Below are 16,245 nucleotides of genomic sequence, written 5' to 3'. Positions count from 1 at the left end.
TTTCTGATTGACTTTGGGTATTCCCTGAATCACTTTACTCCTCTAAACTCAGGGCCTGACAAACAGTGCACCTGCTTAACTGGGCTAAGTGCCAAGGGAAAAAAAATCAGGGAAATTAATTTTCAAGAGCAGTAGATAAATGGCACACCTCATTAGAAAATCTATTTAAAAGGCGCATCAGGAGATGTCTGCAAGACTTTCATAAGAAATTGATGCTTCCTACCATCATGTCCTTGCTGGCTCTCTTCTCAGATTACTGATCTTACTTCCTGGTAATAAGATTCAAATTCAAGTTACATTTAATGAGTGCCTCCTATGTGCCAAGCAGGTTTGTTTTGCATAGATTATCTTTTTTAATTCCTACAAAATTGTTTTGAAATAAGTATATTTTGTGAAATGCCTGCAAAAGTTACCAAATCTATTTTCAGACCCCCTGGGACAGCCATACAATGATTTTTCCTTCTTATGGATGAGGGTGCTAAACAGTTATGACTCTTGTTCTTAACATAAGAAAAGCCACAAATTACTACAGTTTGTACCTGTACATTCTGACCTAGGGGAAAATCCTTAACACCCACTAATGCCTAAGTTTGTAGCCATTTCTTCAGAAATTCTATTTGTTTGCATTTATTGTTTGGAGAGAAAGTTGCCTCTTTGTAAATAAGGCAAAGAAGTTTGTAGGGAATGCCAACCAAAGACCACGAATTCTGATCCTGAAAGAGTTATTAAATTGTCAGGGCACCCCTCTGCTTTCTGGAAGTACTTCCTGGCTGACTGTGGAAGCTTGGGGGCAAGGCTGCTAGCAGCCTTTGTGTCCCCCTAAACTCAGTTACTAAGAAAGCAACAGTGACTTCCCCTCGACCCCAGCTTGGATTTTCTGAAGACATTCATCTTCCAGGAGAAAACTAAGGCAGGGTGGATAATATCCGAGTAATCAGATGCCTTGGTTTGTGCCTGTTGTCCTGAAGTAACTATTATTAGCTCTCCATTTCACTCTCACAAGTGTCCTGTTTTGGATGATAAATTATATGGTCACCCTATGGGGTGGCTCTGTGTGCTGTCAAATCGCTAAACTGGAACTACATTTCCCAGAATTCCCTTACATGTATGGTTCAGGTTAACAGTTGGGTACAAGAGAAATGTGCACAAGCTTTGGAAGGCAAAAAAAAAAAAAAAAAGAACAGCCGTTGTTTATTCTCTGAAAGTTGGTGAAGGGCAGGTGCTGTCACCTCTCAGGCACATTCTCACAGATAGGCTGGCTGACCTTGACCTGTGACAGCAGCTGGCAGCATCTCTGCCAGTTCCCACTCTGCCTCCTCCTTCAGCATCTCCAAACCCTGGTCCCATGTGTTTGTGCTCCCGAGGTAGAAGGCACCCGCTTATCCTGCAAGCTCATCCACACCTATGTAATTTGAGGTGGTGAGAGTCAAATGAGGGTTCCAGTTTGTCCTCAGTCACCTCTGTTCTGTTTCCATCTGCCCTTTTCAGTGATGGGGTTCAGGACATGCTACCTCAAAATATGGCACCTTGAATATTTTCAATTGAAAGAACCAGAGAAATAGCAGGTGCAAGAAGAACTTTCGGACCTTCCCTTGAAGCAGGTCAGGAGCCCTCCCTATGCCTGGAGGAAAGAAATGTTCTCATCTCCAAATGCCCAGAGGACTCTGAATGAACAGGGCTTACTCTGTCCCCCAATTTACTACACTTAGCTCAGACCTTTTTTTTTTCATCCTGTCACATTTTTTCACCACTTCCCACTTTTCATCAAACCTAGCATTAAATAGTCAGGTTTAACCGCTTCTTAAGGTCTTCATTTCCTTATGAGTGCTCCTGTGTCACATAAAACTTATACTAAATAAATCCAAATGCTTTTCTCACATTAATTTGTCTTTTGTTAGAGAGGCCCCAGCCAAGAATTTAGAAAGAAAGAGGAGAAAGATATTTTTTCTACTCTACACCAACTTCGACTGTGCTGACTGCTGACCCTGTGCCAGAGAAATGACAATAGCCTCACCTAGACTGCTTAATCAGCTCCCTTGGGCGGATAAGCCATATGAAATAAAGTCCCTGTCTTCCATCACTCATGGTCACTCTACACTGATCAAACTCAGACAGATAGACCGTAGTATTGTATGAAAAGTGTTTGGACATTATACTTAGTAAGAAATTAAGGACAGGTGAAATAAAGGACAGATGAATACTAGAATTTCTTTCTTGAAAAAATTCATATTTTTGAGCGAGATGGACAAGTAAACAGATACTTATAATATAATGTGTTAACTGCTGATAACACAAGTGCCCAGAAGACACTAAGGGAATGAAGAATGGCACAGTGAATTTTTCTTAGGAAGTCTAGGCATGTTTCACAAAAAAAGGGATGAATTCACCCAAGAAAATTGAGGAATGCATCTCTTACTAGTGATATTAAAATTTATACAGTTCTGTTCTAAATACTTCAAACATATTCACTTATATAATTCTCTTAACAATCTTATTACAAAGGTAATATTATTATCCCCACTGTATAGATATGAAACTGAAGCAAAGAGAGGCTACGTGAATTTCCCGGTATCACAACAGCTAGAAAGTGGTAAGATCTGCATTTAATAGCATGGAAATCCAGCACCAGTGTTCATGTTCTTTACTGCTTTACTATACTTCATGCTATACTGGACAGGAGGGTGGGGGAAGGGCAGAATGAGCCGAGACAGGGAGGAATGAGAGTATATATTTTCCTAGGGAAAGAAAACAGGGAGGAGCAGGAGGAAGTGTGGCTGGAAAATGGGCTGCATGAGCTGAACTACAAGATGAAAATAAAGAACAAAGCTGGGGATTTGAATTATGTGCCAAGGAATTTGTACTTGGCAAAAATAACCAATGAAATTTGTGTTTTAAGAAGATACCCTGGGAGCACTGTTAAAGAGGAGAGACTGAATGAGAGAGACAAGAAGAAACTGCATTAGTCTCCTCAAAAGAGAATGAAGGTCTGAAGTGTAGTAATGGAGATCGTGGTAATAAAAGAAAATTTATGAGACATATTGTGGGTTGGCTGGCAGAGTATGGTAACTGATCAGGTGCCCAGCAGATTTAAAAGATGACTTGCAGGTTTCTCTTTGCAGGGAATGGATAGATGGTGAGTTCATTAATAAAAATAGAGAACTGGAGGAGAGGTCTTGACAAAGAAGATGGACTTGACAAGCACTTCTTGAAAGAAATGAAGTAGTAGTAACACAGAGGTTATGTTTTTCCTTATCAGACAAAATGCCAGTCATGTAAGCATTATCCATAGCACCTAATTCCAGTGGTCCAAGGTAGTTCTACCGTGGATTGTGTGTCTCACATTTAAGTAATCTAGTCTGAAAGTCTAATTATAGGTAGCGGCTCATTTTATAAAATAATCAAGAACACATTCAACAGTAATTTCTGTAGTGCACTTATTAAATTATTAACTATACAAATATTAGATTTACTTGCAATTCTTAAAATATATTTACTGTAAATATCGAAGAACTATATTTTATGACCATATTTGGTTCTAAAATCTAAATGAATGAAGTTCTAAAAAAGAAAAGAACAGATGAAATGTCAGAGTCAACACAGGCTCAAGGGAAATGAAATCCCCTAGAGTAATGCAATCAACTGCTTTTCACTTAAAGTTTGGAGTCATATTTTATATTATAGGCATTTCAATTGTGTTTTAAGAGCCTGCATTACACAATAAACCAAAACTATTGCCTATTTAAAGCAGAGGTTTAAGGTTCTGGATAAATAGCCCTTTTGCTTTGAATGACATCATGGGACTTATCTCTACCTGTTAGGTGATGCTCACTTCAGCCCAGCTAGCCAGCTAGCAACGGTACACAGGGCAGAGTCATCTCAATCACATCTCCATGTCAATAAACCCAAATTATACAGTTTTATGACATTGGGCTATCTATACTTGCATTTCTTTTAACACAGCCATTTCCTGGCACATATAGTAGATACTTGATGAGTAATTGTTGAAGGAGTAAAATGGCATAATGAGAATAGAGGATCCTTCAGGATAGAGAATGCAACTCACAGTATTTATCATTTCTGGGTCCTACTGATTCTGCTCCTACTGAAGAAGGAACAAGGGAATCGAGGGGTGGGTGTGCACTGCAACTATGGAGCACATTAAGAGGTTAATAAAATGTTTTTGCTTGTGATACAAAGTCATAAGTATAAACTCATTCATCTATTAATTTAATAGTTATTGAGCACCTGACTGATTCTTTACTTCGAGGAACTCACAGTCAGTAGAGCATGTCAGATGTGGAAATAGACAAATATAATTTTAAAAATACAAAAAGACCTTGAACAAAGAGATGAATGACATACTGAAAGATTAAATAGGCCATAATGAAAATCTAAATTTCCTCACTGATGTTACTCCTATTTTACTCAAAATCCATAAGAAAAACATGGCTACTTAAGATGTAGTATCTTATTACAATTCTTGGAAAATCTTTTTAACACCCCTTATTTTCAGGAATTCAAAATAGGATGTTTTAATGGAAGGGCAACAAGAATGGGAAGGAATTTTGGAGCCAGATGGTAGAGGGACTTAAAAATACTTAACACAACTTTCCATTTGTCCAGGAGTATTTCACTTGGTTTGGTTTGGTTTGGTTTTATACTGCCAAATGTAAAACCTACAAATTATTCTTTATTAATGGTTGATAAAGTCCCTATTCCCAAACCAAGTATCCACCAAGCTTTGGAATCATTATCTTCATGAAACTATAACATTCAGCTTTTGTTCGTCTCTTCAAATAAGGAAATCGGTTGCAATCGAATTCAACAAGGATGACAAGCAAAGAAGGGTGGGAAAGATGAAGGTGGAAGCTGGACTTCAGTAGTGACCCTCGAGCATGTTTGCAGGATGCTTTGCTTATTTGCAGGGCGAGAAACAAAGCCAGAACCGAGGGGAATATCGTTTCTTTTCATTTAAAATCAAATATCATGGATCTTACCTGACAAGTTTTTGTAATCCACTAAGTCAAACATAACAACAGCCACAGCCGACCATGTGATGATCAGAGCAATGACCAGAAGCCAGGCTGCTGGGGAGCTGAATGTCGTCACTATGTCTTCAGTGACTGTCCTCTTCAGCACTTTTCCAGGGGATTTGGGCACAGATCCATTTTTGCTGTCTATCACAGTTGTGGTAGTAGATGCATTTCCTAATCAAACATGGAGAAAGGAGAATTACAATTTAGAATTTCACATCAAACATTGATGACAAAAAAAGAAAAACACAAAACCCAGACTATATAAGTGTACGTAGCTTGTTGACAGCATTTTCTATAGCAGAATACACCTCTTCAGTGGCATATACCTCCCCACCCACTACCACATTTTCACTTCCTCAGTGTTTACCCTCCATCCTGATACCCACAGGCCCTCGTAATCAGCATTCTTCCTCTCCCAAGTTCCATAAATACTGCCATCCAGGCCACAAACTTTGTCATCCCCTTCAATCATTTTTACATCTTCCTTACCACCTTCTATATCCACTACCATCAAGGGCAATGGCTTTTTTGGTCAAGTTGCTTTTTAGCACCTCTTTCTTTTATTTAGGCTCTTACGTCAGTTCTAAATGGAAGCGAAAATATCTCCTCTGGGAGAGAAACAAAATCAGTGATAAAATAGTTCAAATGGATGAAATTCCTCTTGGATATCCTGGTTTAACAGCATAGTTGACCCTCTATTGAGGCCATTCATTTTTATTTGTGAAAGGGGCCCAGAAGATCAAAGAGATTAATGTTGGAAAAATCTCATTATACCCAGAAACTTTTTTATTTCTGCTTTCAAAAGTCTGTATATTCATGAGTGAAAACTCAAAAAAATATTTTAAATTAGCAAAATAAATAGATAATTGTTTGTTTTTCTTAATTGAACTACAGCTGATTTACAATAGATACTTATTTGTAATCTCACCACCCCAAAACAACTGTGGACATATTGTTACATTTATACCTACTTTTCTGGACATGCAATATAAATATATAAATATGATTTATTTGTTTCTGACAAGTCATGATCACATTATCCGTTCTGTCTTTTTACTAGGCAATATATAATAAACTTTTTTTTGCCATACGTATTCCATAAAATACCACTTAAGTGGCTGCATGACAAGTCATTCCGTGGCTATGCATAATTTAGGCAAACAGCTTTCTACCCTGGGACATGGCAGAAGGTTTCTCAGCACACATTAATGATTTTTTCCATTAGGAGAATTTCCTAAATATAGAATTTCTGGGACAAATAATATAATCATTTCTGGATCTTTTGAGAATATATGTATATATTTGTCTGCATGTTTCTTTTGGGGGGGAGGTAATTAGGTTTATTTATTTAATTGATTAATTAATTTTTTTAATGGAGCTACTGGGGATTGAACCCAGGACCTCGTGCACGATAAGCATGTGCTCTACCACTAAGCTATATCCTCCCGCTCCATGTATTTGTTTGAAAATTAGTCTATTTTTAAAAATTGTCTATGCCAGCATTCTCTTTCCTTATCCTTGACAATCCTGGGTATTGCCAGTGTTCAAAATATGTGCAGTCACATAGGAGGAAAATTCTACTTCATTTGCAATTCTTTGATTACCAGAGATCAGCTTTTTTGTGTTAATTTTTCATGTATATTTCTTATCCTGTGAAATTTTTCATTCATTTTTCTGTAAACCTCTTTTTCATGGTTCATAAAATTGTGTACACATATGCATATATGCATAATCTATATGTATGTATCTTATATATGTATATGTGTATGTACATATATACATGAGTTTACATGTGTATATACTTATATATATGCGTGCGTGTTTATGAATAAGCACACACACACAGAATAGCACCACTTTATCTGACCTTACGCTGCAATGTTTTCCTTTAACTGTGTACTTTTTCTTGTTATGGTATTTTTACGTACAAAGTGAACATTTAAAATGTTTGTAGCTCTTTCATTTTTCTCCTGTAAAGTTGCTGCCTTTGCATGGCTAGAAAGCCCCCCTCAATGGAGAGCAGGCATATATGATTATATCGACAACCCTTGGCCCATAGAAAGTTCTCTCTAGAGGAAACTCAGAGGTCATCTGAAGCAAATACATCATGTTACAATTAAGAACAACTGAAGACCAACCAGAAATTATACAGATGTGTAGCAAATAACTGAATACTAAAGAGAAAAAAATATCCCTAACAATCCAAATATTTTTGCCAAAATCATAGCTTAACAACATATTTCATGTTTTTTAAATATGAGCTACATTGTCTATAATAAATAAAGAATCACACATCAAGATAGAAATTTTTGATTAATCATATTCTAACATACATATGTAAATATTTTCAATTTTACTATCTACTTCTAAATTATATTTCCAAATTAAAAAAAAAAGACTCCAATTTTCAAACTTCTTTTGACACTTTTTACAAAAAAATTTCACGTAAATGAAAAGGCTAATTGTAGTTATTCTTAGAATAATCCTCATAATAGTCATCATAACCATCAACATTACTTTTACCCCACTTCCACAGCTGGGACTACAACCCTACCATCATTATAAGGAAAGGCTTAGAAACAAAATTTGAGGGAGTGACTTCTCAATAAATGCAGGCATTTGTTTCCACTTAATAAGCATATACATTAGGCTAAGACATTTGCAGGGAACCAAAAAAGGATGCTGTGACTCCCTCAGTGTCTTTCCTAGTCAATTAATTTATTTCTTGTAATACAGGAAAAGAGGGACATACTGTAGTTTACTCATATTAATGGAGGCTGGTTTGCCCCATTAACAATATTGAGAGATGATCTGTAACAAATAAACTTATTTTGTTGTAGTACAAGTGTTATCAGTGTAACTGAATTTTGTAACATAGAAAAATAAAGGTTGAACCTTCAAAAGATGTATACACAGGGTACTTAGTTTAGAAACCCAGTTTATAAGTCAATTTTGAGTTGTTGGCAGAAGGAATAAAAATAATACATGCAAAATTAAGTACTCTAGTTAATAAAGTTTCACTCTTTTTGTTTCTTTTCCCATAAAATGGTATTTTCCTCCTCTGTTAAAAATAAAATAAATAACATAAAATAAATAGACTGATTAGGGAAAATAAAATCAAATTCATTCACATGTACATATTAGTAAGTACTAATAATAACCAAACACCCTAGTACAACTGTGTTTCAGATGACAATGGCAAAAATCTAGGCACATATTTTTAAGAGTAAAAAACTGACGAGGAACATCACAGGTAAAATTATTTAATTAAGATTTTAAAACAACTTTAGCTAGAATTTGACAATGAATCTCTTTTCTTTTCTGAAAAACTATGTGCATACATATCCCAAGTTCATGAACTCAATTTAGTTGAACTGATACCAAGACGGAAAAATTCCTTTAAAAAACAGATTTCACAGATTGTACTTGAGATAGTGCTCAAAGAAGGAAAAATTAGAAAGAACTCATGTTGTATCCTCTCGTTGATTCTGGTGCCAAATTCCCATCACTTCTAATGGCAGTTTTGAACATGGAAGAAAGATAGGAATGCTTTGAAATACGATTTAAGACCCAAGTGGGGCTACAAGTGAATCAAATCTTTGGAATTATGATTTGCAGGAGAGTCAGTGAATTGTAAGTGTTTAGGAGAGGCCCACGTGAAAGCTGATACATTGCTAATCTCCAGTTCTTAACCTCTGGAAGGCTTCCTAGTACGGCTCTATGGAGAACTCGGGAAGAATTGCTTTTGCTCTTCAGATTCACTTCAGTGAACTGTGTGTTAGAGAGCATCTCTGCAGACAGTATCATACACACCTGCTTGGTATCTTGAAACTGAATGAATAAACTTACTGAGATTTGATACAAAATGAATTGAATCATAGTCACATTTTTAAAAAATAGAAAAGATTTAAAGGCACAAGAATGTCATTTTTTTTCCTTTTTTATCAGAAAAATAAGACACTATATAGATTCAGAAAGTTACACAAGTTTAGAATTACAATATGCCTCAGTTTTTTAAAGAACTGGTATTAATATAAATTCCAAAATTTATTTCACCTTACAGTCCTGCCAGAACAATTATGGTACAATAGTTTAAATAGATGAAAATGATAAAGTTAAAACTGAATGATTTAAAAAATTGTTTCTATCTTTTCATCTTTACATCCTTGAAAGTCACTCTTAAGAATTAATCAAGACTCAAAGATGATGAAAATATATTCTGAGTATCTAACTGCAAAAACATAAGCAATTTGAAAGTAATCTGAAGGTTATCCTGCTTAAGGAAAATGATGTGTTGCCTTTGTTATGGAAACACACTAAGCTGTACCTTTCAAATTCCATTGAAATTTACTTGCAGAAGCCACACACAGCCAAGAGGAATAAAATTAAGGGAAAATAAATTGCCTTCCGTGACAGCTGGTTAAGATAAATGCAAAGAACAGAGTGTGTAATCTGAGATTATTTAATGTTTGAGAAGCACTTTGAAGATGACAAGAGCTAGTTATTGATATGGTGGAAAAAATGAGAGGTAAATATTACTGAGCAATTTGACATGGGTGATGCTTCTTGAAAGTTGGCGTCTCAGAATTGGAGCAGAGCAGCAAGGATATGTGACAGTATTTTCCATGCCTACCTTTTAATTCCTTTCCTTTTGATTTCACACAAATTATCTTCATTGCCAGATAGCCAGAATCAGCTTCAAAAGAAGTGGAATCTGGCTGAAAGGCCAAGTGACTGGCTTATGAAGTAAAATTAGAGGCTGCTCATGCAGTGGTTCTAAAGACTAGCTTCCCATCAGGTTATGCATCAAAAAATAAATCATAAGCTTCCTGAAAGAATTCACTTAACCTCATCATGCCTTACTAATCAGATGAGGAAACTGCCAGATACACTTGCCCAATATTATTCCTATTGGACACTAGCAACACAATTTCTTCCAGGATGCTCAAGGACGACAACTACATTCTCGAATGGTATAAGTAAACTACTGCATCCTCATCACATAAAAGCATAAGTTAAGAATCTTGCATTTTACTATGTGATATGATTTGTGGAATATTCTAACACTAAATTTTTTCTTCAAGAATTAGAAAGCAAAGGAGAGAGGAGTATATAATATCAATGACATTATCAAAATGTATGTTATTCCAAAATCATATTAAGAAAGTAATTCCTAATCACAAGAATGACCTTTGCTGTATTTTTACATGTTTAAGAAAACATGCACATAGGTAAGAATTTCAAAGAAACTCTACGGAAAAGATCTTTCAGCAAGTAAAGTTGAAAAATGAAGAATTTTTCTTTTAAGATGCCTATTTTATCATTCTTAGTATGTCTGTATGAAGTATGTCTGTGTATCATATACATAGATATCTGTGACAATCAAATGATGCTTTTCTACAAGTATATACAAACTGAATGAAAATCGATTCTGAGAGGCAAGATAAATCATGACAATAATAATTCACAAAAACAATCCTGGATATTCTAATTGATATATATGTAATACTGGTAAACCGTAAGAAATAACCTAGAGTTATTTTTAGAAGAATCCAGATTCTAAGTACTTAAAAAAAAAAAAAAAACTGCTCGCTCTCTTTCAAGGTAAAAATTGCTTTTGTCTTAAACCAGAAACCGATTCCCTGCCAATTTCAATGAAAGCCCTATATTGCCACATTTCTCCCAAGATTTGGAGTATGTGATTACTGTGATATTTCAAAGGATGATTTGGCCACTTATTCTACCTGTGGTGGTAGAGAGATACATGCCTATATTTTACTCTATCTGGCACTCCTTCCTACCCACCCACTCCCTCCACTCTTCTAGCAAGTGAATTTCTTTTTGCAGGGCTGGGATTAGAAAGCGAACCCTCCTCTAACCCCCAGCCAGAGGAACGGGCCTTCCTGAATAGACCGGACCATTCAGAACATGCCTTCTTGCCTGGGACTATGAAGGGATGGGACAATCAGAGTCCTCCTCATTTTCTGTGGAACTTCTGGGGGATGCTCTCTGCTGGGGTTGCCAAGTTGGTAGTGTCTACCAGTGACCCTCTAGCCCACCAACTGAAGAATCTGCTGCAAGATGGAAAGAGCCAGGGTCCAGACACCACTGTGTAGGTTCATGCAGCTAGCGGTGTGGAGAATCAGATTTTTCTCTGGATGTTCCAGTTATATGACCATATATAAACTCCTTTAATGACCAGCCATCAGGACTTCTCACTGATTCTCTTGCTTCTGCTGGGAATGTAAAGAATTATTCTCCGTCATCTGCTTGTGTCAAGAGGATCTGTCATAATGATCTAAATATCCAGCTTCTTTTGTGAAAAATCATTTTCATTTTTGAAAGAACATCTCAAATTTCACTCTTATTTTTTGAGGGGCTGTGTTGTCATGGTCCTAAGCAAAATGAGGACTTTTGGGGCTTTCAAGGTCAAAGTCTAGTATTGAAGTGCTCTTTCTAGGAAGATTTCGCTTGTGTTCTGGGTGAGTGAGAGGCAGGATCTCCCTCCGTGGGCAGCAGTCCCTCGCTGTGACCTGCCAGCCCACTTCCCAGTGCTCATTACTGCCAAAAATAAATGTCTCTTCTTGTACTAGCTCTGTAAGCCTAGCTTCCCCCTACCTTTTGAACTTTTCATTTTCAACTTAGCAGTTACTTTTTTATTCAAAATACTTGATTTCCTACAAAGAGTAAACTGAATTTAAAGGTGAAAAGCAATGCTGAGTATATAACTAGAATTCACTGTTTGAAACAAAATGTATTGAACTCTTAACACATTACAGGTAAAATGCATTGTGCTTTACCAATCTGAAGTAGGCAGGGATTTCTGATGCATTCTTTTTTTTTTTTTTCTACTGAAAAAAAAATGGTCTTAGTGAAATTCTTCAAATCCCAAATTCTCCATTGATAACTCCTTGATCTTTTGAAGCAGACACTACTGTTCTTACCCATGATTCTATAACTTTTTTTGATTAATACAGTGACATAGATAACATTATCCTGACTTTCATGTAGTTCTTTGTTTTCAGCAAAGCTTCAGATTGGGAGCTAGTCATCTACCTTTTCGTAGCTCTTAGCCAGGCACTTCTGTACACAGTGAGGCCCCAGTAAACACTGATTAAATGTGAAAAACTTCTTAAGTTTTGCTAAGGGAATCAGCCAAGGAAAGTGTCCTGTTAAATAACTTCAATCTTTCTGCATCTAGAAGGATGTGCGATATGCAAGGACTTCTATCCAGAGAAATAAATACAAACCAAAATACACTTTTATGACATAAGAAAGTATTGAAATGAGAGACACAGTTACTGAGAGAAGTGAAAGCATATCTGTTCAGAAACTTTGCCATTTGCAGCAACATGGATGGACTTGGTGGGCATTATGCTAAGTGAAATAAGTCAGTCAGAGAAGCATAAATACTGTGTGGTATCACTTAGATGAGAATATAAAAAATACAACAAACTAGTAAATATAACATAAAAGAAGCAGACTCACAGATACTGAGAGCAAACTAGTGATTACAGACTTGGGTGGGTATAGGGGTAGGGGTGTGGGAGGCACAAACTATTGGGTGTGAGATAGGCTCAGGGATGTACTGTGTACCATGGGGAAACACAGCCAATATTTTGTAACAACTGTAAATGGAAAGTAACCTTTAAAAGTTGTATAAACATTTTAAAAAGTTAAAAAAACAGCCTATTGGTTCGGGTGCATCTTATAAGAAATGGGAGGTTGAGCTGGTCAAAATAATTAAGGCTTCCCTAGAGGAGGAAAGACTAGTGGGGTAGAGAAAAAGATGTGCAATCTCTTCGACTTAAAAAAAAAAAAAAAGCATATATTTACTAAATAATGTCAATAATTAAGCAAAGACACTCCGTTCTAATGAGGCAATTAAAACTAGCATCTTGAACGTTATTAAGGTTGTTAAATCTCCGAAAGGTGCAACATCTGGGAGAGGTTTCTACAACCAGATTAGGCAGAATAAACTTGCAGAATAAAAGGGCTGAGGATGAATTTACAGAAGTGTGATGGTGCATTTTCACAGTCATTTGGGGCTGCTGTCACAATATACCACAGACTGGGTGTCTTAAACAACAAAATTTTATTTTCTCATAGTTTTGGAGGCTGGAAGTCTTAGATCAGGGTCGGATTCTGGTGCAGACTCTCTTCCTGGCTTGCAGACCACTGCCTTCTCATTGTGTCCTCACAAGGCAAAGACAGGACAAGCTAGCTCTCTACTGTCTCATGGGATAAAGGAACTAATTCCACCATGTGGGCTCTGTCCCCTTGACCTCATCTAAATCTAATTACCTCCCAAAGACCTCATCTCCAAATACTATCACACTGAGGAATAGGGCTTCAACATGTGAGACTGGAGGGACACAATTCAGTCCTTAGCATGCGTGTTTCTGTTTGATTATTTTAAAATATTAAATAATGTTTTATTTATTAATATTTGTATTGAAAATAGTAAATATTTTGAGCAATTATTTTAAAATTTCTCAAAAGAATACGAATAGATTTAGGCTTAATAAGCATCGCTATCTTAATAGAGATGTATATTTCATATTAAAATAAAGGAAATCATGGCCATGGTCCCTTCCGAGCAGTGCAAGCTCAGGTAGCCCAGATCAGACAGTCAGTGTGTGCTACACATAGAGGGGTGGTTTAGGGATGGAAATCAATCAGCAAGACCCATGATGGGATTTTTTATGACAATGATTTTGACAGATTCAGTCAGATTCCTTTCAGGAGAACAATCCAACCTAACCTCATGACCCCAGAGAGGGTCATGCAAGAGGTTAGGTTACTTTAGGTCCTGTCTGATTTTCTGAATTTGAAGTTGGAGGATGGAATCGACAGAAAATCTCCCAAATTCTGTGGATTCAATTTGAGACAAAGAAAAGTCTGACTCTGGTTCCTACCAAATATGACTTGAATAGGACAGACATAAGATCCATGAACTATATTCAGTTCTTTTGAGGAATTAGCTTTCTAGTATTTTACGTTTGGGTTGACACATATTCTTCCTGTGCCAAATATGCATAATTGAAATGCTTTACCTAGCCCCAGCAGCCCTCCCACTAAATTGCCCCATTGTCACTGAATTACCAACCCACTGAAATAGAAAAGGCTTGAGTAAAGACCTGCTATTTCGATTTGGAAAAAATTTCTAAATTCAATGCTTCAGCATCCTTAGCTTTCTGTGATTTGTTGACTCTAATGGGTGTTTTTTACTTCCTTTTTCTTAGACATTTTCATGGAAATCAACTCTTCCTTAAGAATTAATCATCTCCTGCTGCTTTCACCCCACAGGGAGTCATGATGTTACCAGTGTGGTGTCACAACAGCTTCCACGTTATTTCCATCGGAGGAGTGTTAATAGCCGCCCTCACCTTAGAGTATTCACACTCTTTTCATGCAAATGTCCTCGGTAGCAACAATAAGGACTCCAGGTAATGCTTCTGCTTATAAAAGGATGCATTTCTCACATTGCCATCAACTATTTTCAGGGAATTTAAGGAAATGCAAGAACTAAGCCCTAAATTTCTCTCAAGTTTACTTCTCTGGATGAGTTTTCAGGCAATGGTTCATGAATCAAACTTTTTTAAAAAATATATTTAAATATAAATAAAGCTAGCCTGTGTTTTCTAAGAAAACTTGTATCCTTTTGTTGGAAAAGTAGTCCTAATTTAATGATTTACTATTCTCATATGTACATGCATGTGAATAAGGATATTTTAGCATATATAACCATTAACTAAGGACATGACTCATTCTATTGAGAACCCAGAGGCTTTTAAAATAACCCTTATGACGAAGTACCTTTATTTTCACACATCTTTAATTATTAGTAATATAAATAGACACATTCTATAGTCACTCCAAAGTTAATACTATTGCTGTAATTGGATTAAAAGCCGATACATAGAAATTTTAAATCTCTAATGAAGTAAAACATTTTCGGATTTTTGTGATAAAAAATATAAGCTTAGAATTGGGCACCATTATAACAGATATTACTCTATTTTGTTTAACTTGAACCCAAAACTTTATTAAGCTATTGGAAAGGTTTAGAACAGATCAGAATAGTCTAGCCCAAACCCTCAACTTTTTGGACTGAGTCCACATATCGCATGAAGAAGATACACATATTGCATGAAGAAAATGTTGCCTGAACATTTGTTGTGTGTTTTTTAAAATCATTTAATCTAGAGGGAAAAAAAGCAGCTTCCTGTGCCTTTCAAAGGACTTCTAAATGAGCTTGAAGCTCCTTTATGCATTTCTGAAAAGAACATTAAGGTATCCGTGCCCAAATTTCAAAAATGCAAGCAATTAGGTAAACACAAGTAATACTTTATACAAATCTTTCTTCTAAGAAGCTCATAGAGTTTTAGAAACAGCTGATAAAGCTGTACATGATATGAAAGGAAACTGAAAGAGAGGAGTTAAAGATAGCCAGTTTTCTGAAATCTACTCATTATCCAAGTTTTCAAAGCATTATGTATTGCTTAGTCCCTAACATTCTCATCCTCTAAACTGTCTGTCCAAACAGACCTAAAATTGATCTTAAATTGTGTGTGAGGAAGATTCCACTCATTGGCAACTAATAAAAGACTCTTTCTCTGGGCAATTAAAGTTCTGATACAAAACAATTTTTAAAAGCAAAGAGATAAACAGAATAATGAAGGGTTGAACTTTTTCCTTCCAGCCCCTTCACACCCATCAACCTTTCAGCTTTTACTGAGCAGAAGTGTAGTCATTTTATTGAGTATTCTGGTGATAAAATTATATCCTCAGCACCTCAAGGAGTAAGAAATAAATGGAAAATTAGGAGTTTGTTCTCTAAGAACTTACTTGGTATTTACTGTCGGATAGACTCGGATAGACCTGACTTTGGTATCGGTGTTCGGAACTGGGAGGGAGGGGCCCCTTTCCTCAGGGTCAATCCAGGGTCAGCTCCAGGTGGTGGGACTGTCAGTATTTTGTGGCACAGTGCAATTCCCTATCCCATCATTTCAGAAGCTTACCTGAATAGGATTTTACTATTGACAGACCCACATTTCTGACATTAGGTCACTCAGAGCAGTGATTTCTATGGAGTGAACATCTTCATAGGCTTTATTTGACTAAGCTTATTCAAGCATTACAGCTGCATTAGTATTACCAAGCCATAGCGAATTCAGGAAAATCAGCTTTATAAAACTGTGGTTGC

At 36.3% G+C, this 16,245-nt stretch overlaps 1 protein-coding gene and 1 non-coding gene across 12 annotated transcripts in view; both read right to left on the bottom strand.

Annotated features, from left to right (window-relative positions):
- TRDN (triadin) overlaps window positions 1-16,245 on the bottom strand; it is a 303,786-nt gene that overhangs the window by 254,968 nt on the left and 32,573 nt on the right. For all 11 annotated transcript variants that reach the window (XM_074368416.1, XM_074368418.1, XM_074368414.1 and 8 more), the window contains exon 2: window positions 4,998-5,207. In XM_074368416.1, coding sequence (XP_074224517.1) covers window positions 4,998-5,207 — 210 coding nt within the window. The remainder of the gene's footprint in view (window positions 1-4,997; window positions 5,208-16,245) is intronic.
- On the bottom strand, window positions 6,410-6,479 carry TRNAD-AUC (transfer RNA aspartic acid (anticodon AUC)). Its single transcript has one exon. It is a non-coding gene; the product is annotated as a tRNA-Asp (tRNA).

The sequence above is a fragment of the Camelus bactrianus genome, chromosome 8 (genome assembly GCF_048773025.1).
Source record: "Camelus bactrianus isolate YW-2024 breed Bactrian camel chromosome 8, ASM4877302v1, whole genome shotgun sequence".
Taxonomy (NCBI): domain Eukaryota; kingdom Metazoa; phylum Chordata; class Mammalia; order Artiodactyla; family Camelidae; genus Camelus; species Camelus bactrianus.
Note: the sequence above shows the minus strand (reverse complement) of the source record. Positions and strands in the feature narration are given on the sequence as shown.